Below are 10,843 nucleotides of genomic sequence, written 5' to 3' on the forward strand. Positions count from 1 at the left end.
GGGTTTTGAGGGATGGGAATGGGGGGGGGGATGGGGATAGTCATAGATGTGGCTGGCTGAGGAGCTGCGGGTGATGGGGCGTGGCGATGATCACAAGGGAGATCGGGAGCAGGGGAGTTTGTCGGCGTGGGATGGAGCGGCGTGCTTGTCCATGCAAGCACTATCATCTGCTCTTGCTCCTCCAACTAGGGTTACCGTCCTCTGATCACGGTTGCCTGCACTGCACGGCATCATTGCGAGACCGACTTTGCCCAGGACTAGCGCTCATCGCTCCGCATTGAGCCAGATCAGCCAGTCCTCGCATCCGACGGCGACCATCGATCCCCAGCGCATCGACCAATCGCACGTCCCTCTCAACCCGATTCGCATGTTGACTGTTGCCGTTTACAAGCTGTATCTGACCGTCTGGCCGTCTGACCGTCTGGCCGTCTGGCCGTCTGACCGTCTGACCGTCTGTCCGTCGTCAGCCAGCGCGAGTCGCATCGATGACACTCGCCGGACGTCAGCGCGACACGGACGAGCACCGAGGACGGCGAGCCAGGGGAGGACAGAGAGTGAGGCAGGGGACGACTCGACTCGACTTGGCAGCATGTCTGCTTCGGGCGGGTCGGAGGATGCCGACGAGTACAGCTACGAGGGCTACAGCTATAGCGGATGCGGGACGGATGGCGGCGGCGAGGGGCTAGGGGATGAGACCGAGGCTGGGGCGTGTTCGGGTCGTGGAGGAGGCGGTGGTGGTGGCCAAGGAGGGGATGAGGTGGTCTGGGAAGAGGTCGGCGAGGGCGAATGTTCGGGAGCGACAAGGGCGACGGCGACGACGGCGGCGACGGCTGCAGGCGCGGGTGGGGGCGAGGGATCGAAGAAGCGACGTCGGAGCAGTGCGCGGCTGACGAGCGAGAACCGGAAGCGATTGCAAGGGCTTCATCTGGCGATGGTGTATGCGGCCGGATGTGCTGCTGCGGGGATGGCGAGAGTGGCAGCTACGGCTGATGAGATGCAGGTGGCCGAGGTTGTCTCGAGGCTGCCGGGTGGGCTGCTGGCGTATCTGGATGCAGCGGCAGATGGGGGTCGCCAGAGTGTGGTGGAGGATGCGGGGGCTGTGGCAAAGGCGGCGTTGGGGGCGGGGGAGGATGCTATGGCGGCGGTTTTGACCGCAATGCGGGCGTGGCCTGAGCTGGCGGTGAGGGTGGTAACCGCCGTCTCACCGCCGCCGATCACTGCGGTGTCTGCGGCGCTGGTCGATCCGAGCATTGAGCCGGAGCGGCCGTCAAAGCGAAATGACCGCAAGAACAAGGCTGGGGCCGGGGTAGATGACGAGGTTGCGGCCGAGTCGACGCAAAAGAGCATCCACTTTGGACTCGAGGTGCTTGCCACGAGCGAGCTGCGATGGGTGGAGGTTCTGGAACCGCTACGGCCGCGGCTTCGGCCGGGATCGCGGTGGTATGTGATGGCGTACGAGGTGGCGACCGGTCGCGCGTCAGATGTGACGGCGTTGTATGTGGGAGACTGGGGCGCGGCGCTCAAAGCGCGGCTCAAGCCGGATCCGCTGCGGCGGATGGTGGCGTACTTTGGCGAGGCGAGCTTGCGGAGCGCGGCGGCCGCAGTGGTGGCAGCGCGGCAGGCCGAGGCGCGGGCACTGGAAGCTGCGCGCGACGCGGCGCAAGTACCTACAACCAAGAGTGGGCTCTCGAGCTCACGGCTGTATGTGCTCGAGTCGCTGATCGGCAAGACGATGGCGGTGGTGCCCGGGGCGGCGGCGGTTGCGTCGTTCCGCGGCGAAGCGGTGTATCGGCGGCGGCATGTGCAGAAGCTGCGTGCGCGAACGACATGGCTCCGCGGGTATGGGCGGGTGGTGGTTGACGACGCAGCGGCTATCAAGACGTCGTCGCGCGGGGTGCCGCTGTACGGGCGCTGGCAGACGGAGCGGTACACGCCGGGGCGGGTCCAGGTTCCGGGCATGGTTCCGGTCAACGAGCACGGCAACGTCGAGGTCTTCCAGTCATGGATGGTGCCCATTGGATGCGTCCACGTCCGCGGGCGCGAGGCCAAGCGTGCGGCAATAGCGCTGGGGATGAACTACGCCGAAGCGCTCGTCGGCTTTGCACGGCGCGGCGGATATCCGGTCTTTGATGGCGTCGTCGTCTGTCTCGAGTACGCTGACACGCTTGAGGCTGCAGTCCTCGAGATGCGGGTCGGCGAGCTCCGTGCGGCCCGGGCCAAGATCGCCAAGCAAGTGGTGGCACGGTGGCGGCGGCTTGTCGAGAAGCTGCTCATCTACGATCGCGTCCGTCGTGAGAGCACCACTGGCAGCGGTGATGGAGGAGGCGGCGGCGGAGGCGGTGTGAGCGGCCGAGAGGAGAATCCGATTGTCCTCGATTGAGGATACAGGTCAGAGCGACATGGATGAAAATTTGTAATTCGGGTTCGGCGCCAACGCCATCAATAGACAACGTTGCATTAATTGAAAGCGAGTCAACGATTATCCGAACAAGAGACTCTCGATTATTCTCTGAATCGATGGTGGCGAATTTGACCGAACGAACAAACGAACGAGTGATAGAAGGAACGGACGAACGTCCCGTTGGCGCGCGCGCGCCGAAGCAACGAGCGCGAGACGAGACAGGGACGGGGCGAGGGCGAGGAGCGGGAGGGGGAGGGGGGTGTTGGGATGGGAAAGTAGAAGGGAGAGAGACCACACTTGACGCCGTCTTGGAAGCAAGGAAAGAAGGTACATAGACCAGAGGAGGCAGACATGGCAGCTTTGGACGTCCGTGCTGTGCGTGCCCAACTGGCAGCGCTCGGGTACGACAACGTGCCCGACGAGCTGCTTGCCGAGTTTGTGGCCGAGCTGGAGCAGCTGACGGCTGCAAGTGGGCCTGCGACGACGACGACGAGGGCGGTGACGACGGCGAAGACGTCGACGGCGAGCGGTGGAGCTGGGATCGGTCGAGGTCGGGCGAGCAGTGGACGGGGACCGCGGCCGCGGACGGCAGGTGGGACGAGATCCGATGGCTTTGGCGGCGAGTACGACGACGGCGAGGAGTACGAGTACGAGTATGAGTACGCGTATGTGGATCCGGTGACGGGACAGCCTGTGGACGGACGCACGGGGGTGGTCGGCGGAGTGGATGTGGAGGACGAGGAGTTCCGGGCGGTGTATGGGCAGCGGAGCAAGGGGAGCAGTGGCATGCCGCGGCGGCGGCCGCTGACGGCGGTTGTCAACGGAGCGCGGCCAAAGGAGGCCAAGGGCTTTATCCGGTCGCGGCCGTATACGGCGCACATCGGAAGTAAGGCCAAGGCCGACAAGGTGGCACGGTATCACGCGACGCAGGCCGAGTGGGCGCACGATCCGTTCCTCAAGCGACAGGGCGGCGGCGGGAAGCGGGCGCCGCGGCGGCCGGGAAGCCGGGCAGGCGAGGTCGAGGTAGTGCCCAAGCGCAAGCGGCACAATCTTGCGGCAATGCGGCCAAACTACGTCCCGCCGGGTGAGAAGGAGCGCCGCGGACTCCGGTGGAAGATCCGCGAGCAGATGTGGCAGTCGGAGGAGGGCTTTAAGCGCAAGCAGCTCAATCTGGCGGCCGAGGCGCGGAAGAACGCATACGTGCCGCCAACTTCGCGGCAGCGGAAGGCGCTGCGGTGGCAGATCCGCCAGCAGATGCTCGAGTGAGGAGTAAAGGGGTGTGTAGCCTTGGCAAGCATCGCGTTTATCAGAGCCATGACCCGCGCTAGACATGGTGGCGGTTATGACGACGAAGAGGAGGACGAGTCGTACGAGCCGTCAGTGGACGAGTCGTCGGTGGACGAGCCGTCATCGGAGGATGAGTACGAGGGATACGGCGGCGGTGATCGAGAGCGGGAGCGGCGCCTGCGACGGGCGGATGCACGCGGGGAGACGGTGGGCGGCTCGAGGATTTGGACGGCGAGTCGACGTCGGAGGCGGGCGACGGACTTTGACGAGAGGCGCTTGTTGAGGATGGCGTTCTCGGAGACGTAGGTAAAGACCTGCGGGATTTCCATGAGAGTGTGGAGGGCAAAGGCAGCGGCGGCGTTTGCGGCATTCTTGTGTGTGCGGAGGACGTCATCAAAGGCGCAGAACTGGAAGTTGTCAAAGGCGCGCTGCGGGAGGTTGTCATCAAAGTGGTGCATGGTGTCAAAGGGACCGTCGCCGACGCCGATGACGACGATGGCGAGCGGGTAGTCGGAGGCGCGGACGATGGCATCGACGGTCTCGTTGTAGGGAACGCCCGGCGAGACGGTGCCGTCGGCAAGGATGAGGAGGATGTGGAACTCGTTACCTGACTCGACGACCTCCTCGATGGCGGCGTCGATGAGCGGGGCAAACGAGGTCGGGCCGGAGAGCTTGACGGTCTTGGCCACCTCCCGGTAGACGTCAACAGTTTCAGCGAGGCCATCGGCCGGCTCGCCGTTGGGCTTGAGCGAGAAGACGGCCGAGCCGCGGGTCCTCGCGTCGCCAAAGCCAAAGCACGGGATGAGGCCATCGTCATCAAATGCCTCGAGGGTGAGGGCAACAGCCTCGATGGCGTCCAGGTACGGGTTAGAGTCGTCCACGAGATCGTGCAGCGAGCGGCCTCCAAACGACGATCTCCCCTGGGTCAAGTTCGACTGGGTGAAGTCGATGCCTACGATGAGCGACGACGACTCGAGGCCGCGCTTGCGGAGCTCCTCCTGGACTTGGGTGAACGAGGTGAACTCATCGGCGATGGCAGCAAACGGTGTTTGCTTGGATCGCTTCCTCTTGGACTTGGACTTTGACGCACTCTTCTTCTTCTTGGACTTGGACTTGGACTTGGACTTGGACTTGGACTTAGACTTGGACTTGGACTTGGACATGGACATGATCTTTTTCTTGTCGGACGGCATGAGGGTCTGGCGGATGAGGGAGCTGTTTGATTTCTTGCCTATGGTGTTCAGAGGGGTGCGTGTGATGTGTGCGTGTGTGTGCCTGGGCTAGAGCGCGATGTTGGGGAATGGGTGCGGGTTTTTCTCATGGCTGCCCGAGTTCCGACCATGTGCAAGGGCGCAGTTCCGACCATTGGGCTCGTTCCGATTCCTGCGCCCATTCCGATCATTGGCGCGGAGGGCTTCTTCTTCCGCGCCGGCTACAGAGGTGCTCGAGCCAGAGAGGAGAGGCTGGACCAGGGCTGGGTGTGTACAGCTCGGCTAGGCTGCACGTCGAGGGCGTAGCGCAGGGTTGGCTCCTGGGTAAAAAAAAACCCATCAGCCATGTGGATCATGATATGATGCGGACTCCGAGAATCGAACCCGGGCCGGCTCGGCCACAACGAGACATCCTGCCACTAGACTAAGTCCGCGATCTACCATTCGGAGGGAGCGAGCAGGTTTCTTGTCAGTTGCGATTTTGACCAGGGTTGGTTGATGGGCAAAAAAAAACCGACCTTTCGGTTAGAAATCATATGCGGACTCCGAGAATCGAACCCGGGCCGGCTCGGCCACAACGAGACATCCTGCCACTAGACTAAGTCCGCGATCTGATCTGGGAGAAGCTGGCGAGAAAATGAATTTGTACTGTGCATTGCTTTGCAACTGTTGTTGACGGCTGGTTTGTCGGGCAGAGCGGCGGTGGTGCAGCATCTCGCCGTTGAACCCATGCCAGCTCGATCACCAGCCGCTGATGAGCAATCAAAGACCTCGGCGTTTTGTTTGCTTCGTAGCATGCTCTGTTCTGTTCTCTATCGCGCAGCCATGGCTGGACGCGAGGGCGCGGATCTAACTCTTTCGGTTGGCGCGATTGAAACCAAGCGATGTGTGTGCGGAGGACTTGTGGAGGTGGTGAGGATGGTGAGTGAGCTCGCCGAGCTGGTGAAGATAGAGTCGATCCTCCCCATCGTCCTCGGCCTATTGGTGAGCCCCCGCACTAAAGCAAGCACCGACGCATGCCGCCCGATCGCTTCCCCTCCTTCAACTCCACATCTCGCTGTCGTGATCGTGAACAGTTTGTGAATGGGATGGAGTTCTGAGCCGTGTCCGTGGCTGCGGTGAAACAGCGGCGGCCGTCGCATCACGGCGTGATGCGACGGAGGATAGATTTTCACCTCTGACGCACGCATGCGGTACAGCAGAGCACACCAGAGTACACCAAGGCAACACCCAGATTGTCGACTACATAACAACATGTGCATATCGAGCGGTAGAGGGCCAAGACACGCAAACTGGCGCCAACATGAAATCGGGGGCCACCACCAGAACGTCAGCATTCTAACTATTTAAAAATATATTTAGGCGAATATATATATATATATATGTATTGCCAAATAGAATTGATATTTCAAAAACGCCTGTGTAGTTACAACGCAAATTATATTATACTATTATTTTTTGGATTGTTGTGCTGTTTTCTCGACTATTTTTAGCTTTGTGGTTGCCGTCGCATCGCATCTTGGGGATAGCGTTCCGGGGAGCGGTCGCAAGACCGTTCTGGGACCGTTCTCAGAACGGTCCCGAACTTGGCCTTTAGCACCCTTCTCCCCCCTCCTGTCCGCATGCCGTAGTCTTTACGGAAACCCCTTGTGTACAAGTTGTAGGAATGTCGTGGGTACGCACATGCCAAGTGTAGACCCTATGCGCTGCGCATTGCGCATGCCAGGCGTCGAAAACCGCGCGGGCGTCGTGTTGAGCCGCCCGCCACTGGCCACGGCGAACGGGAACGTTCCCAGAACGGTCGCCGGGAACGTTCCCAGAACGGTCGCAGAGGGCGCGAGAACAATGGCTGTATATATACGCGTACACAGCTGGGATATGCGTGATATGCGGCGGTAGGGGGTGGCGGGTCTGTCCCTTGCTCCCCTGCCAGTTTGGGGCGTAGAGCGTGCTCAGCGCGTGAGTACAGGCGCACCACTGCTGAGGCCCACCTGAGGCCTGTCGCTGGCTGGGTCGCGACAGGGACCGGCGATCGTTCGTCAGAAGCAGGAGGAGACGTCCCATGGGACACACTCTTCACTCTGCCAACTGGCCAAGCATGGGATGCGCTGCGGAGGACAATGAGAAGGCTGGCTGGGTACATGCGAGGCTGGCTGGGTACATGCGAGGCTGGGCAGCGCCCGATGCAGATGCCCTCGCACAATCTGTCTCAGCAGGGGGCTGTCCATGACTGCGACTGTTGTCAAGACTGTTACAAAGTCCATCAATTGGCCATGCTGACGATCAGACTGGCTGCGTGAGGGGCTTAGGTGCGGGCTGTAGAGCGATGACAGGCGGGAAGTGTGCGGTCCACGCCAGCGCGCCTACCGCTGCTTGCGGGTATTGAGCACCGGCCACGACGGCCACAGGTGTCGCTGACAAGGTGATGGAATCCCTGCGCCGTCAACGTTTGAGCTTGTTGCGTACATTGCACAGACTGCCAAAGGCGACGACCACCATCTACGAAGTGTGTTGCCAATGGATGGCTGCCCGCGATCAAGTCTCTGCTGCCCCTCGAATCGCTTAGAGATATTGTGTTGAACGGTAGGCCGTGGTGGACGAGTGCGGCAAGACGTACGTTGTGTTTCCGTGATCGCAGGCGACTCGACGATGTTGCACAAGGGCTCTGGCGTTGTCGATGGAAAGAAGCACGGCCGGGCACCATGTGTCTGCTGTCTTGTGCGAGGTAACGAGCTTGAGGATGGTATCAACGACCTGAACGCCGTCATCGCTGACGCGCAAGTCCTGCTCGAGGCCACAAGGCACAGCTCCGTTCGGGTCAGTCCTTGACTCCGGCCGGATTACTCGACCTATGGCACGCTGCATTGGGCGAGGTCCACGACGCCATGCAAGACTTTGGGCTGAGGCCACCGCCAAAGGCACTCAACTCGAATGAGCTGGACGCGTATGATGGTCTTCCTCAGACAGTGTGTGCCTGTGTGGAGGAGCGGTACTGCGGTGTACTGGTAGATGTAGACCCCGCTCCTATCAGCTCTACTGGCCGCGAACCAAGCTCCTTGCTGCTGGGTCAGGTGCCTTCGTCACCACCACCGCCTGCCGCCGCCGGCTCCTTGAAGTACAACCAACGGGCCCAGTTTGGTCTTAGCTCTCATCCCGCCTTTCACGACGCATCTCTGGCCTTCACCGTCGGCGACGCCCTCCACACGCTTGATCTCGGTGTCGGCAGGCTCATCGCGCAATGGGCGTACAACACAGTGCTGGCCACAGCTGTCGAATCGAGTGCTGGTGTGCGAGCAGGACAAGCTCGCGTCAAGGATGTACTGTCGAGGAACATGACCGCGCTTGTGATGTACATTCCGCGTCGCCGACTTGTGTCGGAGATGATGATCAGGCAGCTTGAGGCTGGAAAGATGCTGCAGGCGTCCGAGGTCGCCTTGATCCTGTCGTTGATGCGTATCGCCATCGACTGCGACGAAGTGGTTGCACCTCGTCCTGTCCGCCTGCGCGTGGTTAGTCTCCTGGTACTGTATCATGAGTTGCGGGCTCGTGTTGCCCTCAAGCAAGCAGTGTCGCCCACGGTTGCTCTGGCGATGCATTTGTTGGCGCTGAAAGTGTACAAGTCAACGCGCATCGTTCGATCGTGTGAAGACGAGGAACGTGGGCTCGCACCTTGCATCGGTGGACGCACACACGCCAGTTGGCCAAGTCACGCCTTGGGTCACTCTCGGCAGGTATGTCGTTGGCAACGTCTGCTCGTCGCCGTGAGGTGGGAATACGCGTGGCGATGGGAACTGACGTCCTGACTACTGCAAGTAGAGGCGGACCACGACGCACAAGAGGACACCACAGGCCCCGGCAGTCTCCATCGCGGTTGGGGACTCGCCGTGGATCGGATGAACTGGTGCGTGGCCAGTCTCGCAGCCTTCGCATGGATCGCGCTCACGCTCGCGCGATGGCTCGCACTCGGCGGCGCCGGCAGCGCTTAGTGATGCTGTCATCACCCTGTCAATGTCGATGCGAGTTGGCGCCGATGGCGACCGTATCGTGTGCGATCCAGTGCAGTATCGACGCGTGTACCCAGCAATGCACGCTGCAATGCACGTTGACGTCGGCGGCGATCAATGTGGACGGCGCGATTGCATTGCCTGGTCGAAGCAGGACTCGCGAGGGAGACCAAGTCGCAAGTTGGTCAGCTCCTTGCCATCTGCCAACTTGCAGTCGGCCAGACCTCGGTTGCTTGTGGGATTGTACACGCGTTCCGGCGAATCAGGCTTGGAAACAGCCACCAACTCAACGGCTTGAGGCGGCTGTACCGATTGCGGCGCAAAACCAAGCTCAAGTGCGTTATGCTCGGCAAGGACGGTCTCGACGCGCCTGCAGACCTCAGCCGCGCGTGCGTCTACCCCGACTTTACCACCACCACAGCCGACGACAGCGCGCTGTTTACCTCGGTGTCCAACCACGGCTTGGAGTGTGCGCAGAACGAGTTCTTCTTCTACGATCCCGATGGTAAACTAAGCTGATTGAGGTCGCCTGGTGCGCCAGGGAGACCGCCGAGTGGCGGTCGAGCGCGGGCGGGGCGACGCCCGTCATGGCTTGCAGACCAGGACCAGAGTAGCAGCAATCGACCACCACTCACCGAGGGCAAGATTATGCCAGAGTACCGATTCAATGTAGGTGGGCGACTGCTCAGGCGCCAGAGGAGTCACGGGCAGCACAATGACTATGGCTGCAAGGGTAGCCGCAAAGCGCACAGCATGCCCTGTCGAGGGTAGGCATGCTACCCGCACAGACACCAGAGAGCGAGTGCGGATGCGGCGACTCAGGCCATGACATGTCGGGGTCGGGGTTTTCCGTTTGCCACCGAACAGAAGATGAGGGTGGCCGATGAAGCGTCAGCACGCGTGTTTGCAATGATCCAGGGTGAATGCCCATGGCGAGAAGCGCACCCAACACAAAGCCTGTGCGACGGATGTGGAGCGACGGAGCACACGGCCTGTTGGCTGCTCGAACAACATCCGCACGAGAGGCAGTGGTCAGCGACGATCCTCCCAGAAGCTGTTGTGGCTAAGTATGCCGTGGACAATGTGCTCATCCATCAACACCACCTATGACCGCACCCGTGAATTCTTGGCAACAGACAGGCAGCCAGCAAGCCAGGCGTGCTCGTGGCCCAATGGTAGGCGCTGCTCGTGTCTCGCGACACGTCCAAAGACAACAACAACGGCTGGATGTGTCGCGACATTCTTGGGATATAGCTGCTGGCAGACCATCCTCGCCTTTGGTGCCGTCTTCGTCTGTTCGACATCGTTTCTTCGTTGTGGGGGTGGCGGGGATAGCGGAAACGGAGGTTTGTAGCATCAAGAGGCGGGTTGTCGAATCCAAACAAGCAAATCGATCCAATGATACCATCGGCAAGACATCACACGAATGCGACTGACATCACCAAGGTCGCTGCAACCAACTTGGTCATGCCATTTGGGGTAGGGGGTGGGGGTGGTCGTTTGTGGTGACGGGTGGTAATGAGTATGGTAGGGGGGATGAGGGGGGTCGTAACGTGGGGTCGTGACGGGCGAAATGGTAGTAGGTATGGCGATTGGGCTTGAGCATTGATGAAGGTGAGTATGATACGGCTGATGGGTGTGTGTGGGGTGTGGGCGATAGGGGCGGCGGGTACTTGGCCGGCAGAGGGAAGGCGGCGGACGTTAATTAAGTTGAACGTTGAATTAATTGAAGAAAAGCCGGAACCAGCATCAAACGAGGCAATGACGTCCACAACAACAACCAAAGATCATACATGGCTTGCACAGCGCACGTATGAGTAAGCCAACAGGGCCTGGACAAAGCTACCAGGCAATGGGACGGATTCGGGTGACGTTGAGGTCGGTGAGACAGGGCGCGGTTGATCGATCAGATCTGCTGATCAACCATGACCACGACACAA

General features: G+C 60.8%; 4 protein-coding genes and 2 non-coding genes across 6 annotated transcripts; 3 read left to right on the plus strand and 3 right to left on the minus strand.

The window, feature by feature from the left end:
- Nucleotides 1-589: 589 nt before the first annotated feature.
- AMSG_11440 (uncharacterized protein) lies at nt 590-2,380 on the plus strand (the record flags this gene model as incomplete). Its single annotated transcript, XM_013897230.1, has 2 exons — nt 590-710; nt 750-2,380. The coding sequence occupies 2 exons, from the start codon at nt 590-592 to the stop codon at nt 2,378-2,380; spliced, it is 1,752 nt and encodes a 583-aa protein (XP_013752684.1).
- Nucleotides 2,381-2,706: 326 nt separating this feature from the next.
- AMSG_11441 (uncharacterized protein) lies at nt 2,707-3,679 on the plus strand. Its single transcript, XM_013897231.1, has 2 exons — nt 2,707-2,951; nt 2,994-3,679. Exons 1-2 carry the CDS (start codon nt 2,753-2,755, stop codon nt 3,665-3,667), a joined length of 873 nt encoding a protein of 290 aa, XP_013752685.1. The 5' UTR covers nt 2,707-2,752; the 3' UTR covers nt 3,668-3,679.
- A 129-nt stretch (nt 3,680-3,808) lies between these two features.
- On the minus strand, nt 3,809-4,881 carry AMSG_11442 (copine-1; the record flags this gene model as incomplete). The annotated part of the gene is made up of 2 exons (XM_013897232.1): nt 3,809-3,865; nt 3,895-4,881. The coding sequence occupies 2 exons, from the start codon at nt 4,879-4,881 to the stop codon at nt 3,809-3,811; spliced, it is 1,044 nt and encodes a 347-aa protein (XP_013752686.1).
- Nucleotides 4,882-5,262: 381 nt separating this feature from the next.
- Nucleotides 5,263-5,333, minus strand: AMSG_20086. Its single transcript has one exon. It is a non-coding gene; the product is annotated as a tRNA-His (tRNA).
- Nucleotides 5,334-5,436: 103 nt separating this feature from the next.
- Nucleotides 5,437-5,507, minus strand: AMSG_20087. The gene has a single exon. It is a non-coding gene; the product is annotated as a tRNA-His (tRNA).
- Nucleotides 5,508-7,213: 1,706 nt separating this feature from the next.
- On the plus strand, nt 7,214-8,836 carry AMSG_11443 (uncharacterized protein). Its single transcript, XM_013897233.1, has one exon. It carries the CDS (start codon nt 7,785-7,787, stop codon nt 8,700-8,702), a length of 918 nt encoding a protein of 305 aa, XP_013752687.1. The 5' UTR covers nt 7,214-7,784; the 3' UTR covers nt 8,703-8,836.
- Nucleotides 8,837-10,843: the final 2,007 nt, after the last annotated feature.

This window comes from Thecamonas trahens, assembly GCF_000142905.1.
Source record: "Thecamonas trahens ATCC 50062 unplaced genomic scaffold supercont1.80, whole genome shotgun sequence".
Classification (NCBI taxonomy): domain Eukaryota; order Apusomonadida; family Apusomonadidae; genus Thecamonas; species Thecamonas trahens.

What these genes read in the sequence shown, in the direction of transcription:
- AMSG_11441 (XM_013897231.1), top strand. Translation starts at nt 2,753, where the DNA reads ATGGCAGCTTTGGACGTCCGTGCTGTGCGTGCCCAACTGGCAGCGCTC. An exon ending in TGGAGCTGGGATCGGTCGAG is followed by an intron (nt 2,952 to 2,993) that starts GTCGGGCGAGCA and finishes CGCGGACGGCAG; the next exon opens with GTGGGACGAGATCCGATGGC.
- AMSG_11443 (XM_013897233.1), top strand. Translation starts at nt 7,785, where the DNA reads ATGCAAGACTTTGGGCTGAGGCCACCGCCAAAGGCACTCAACTCGAAT.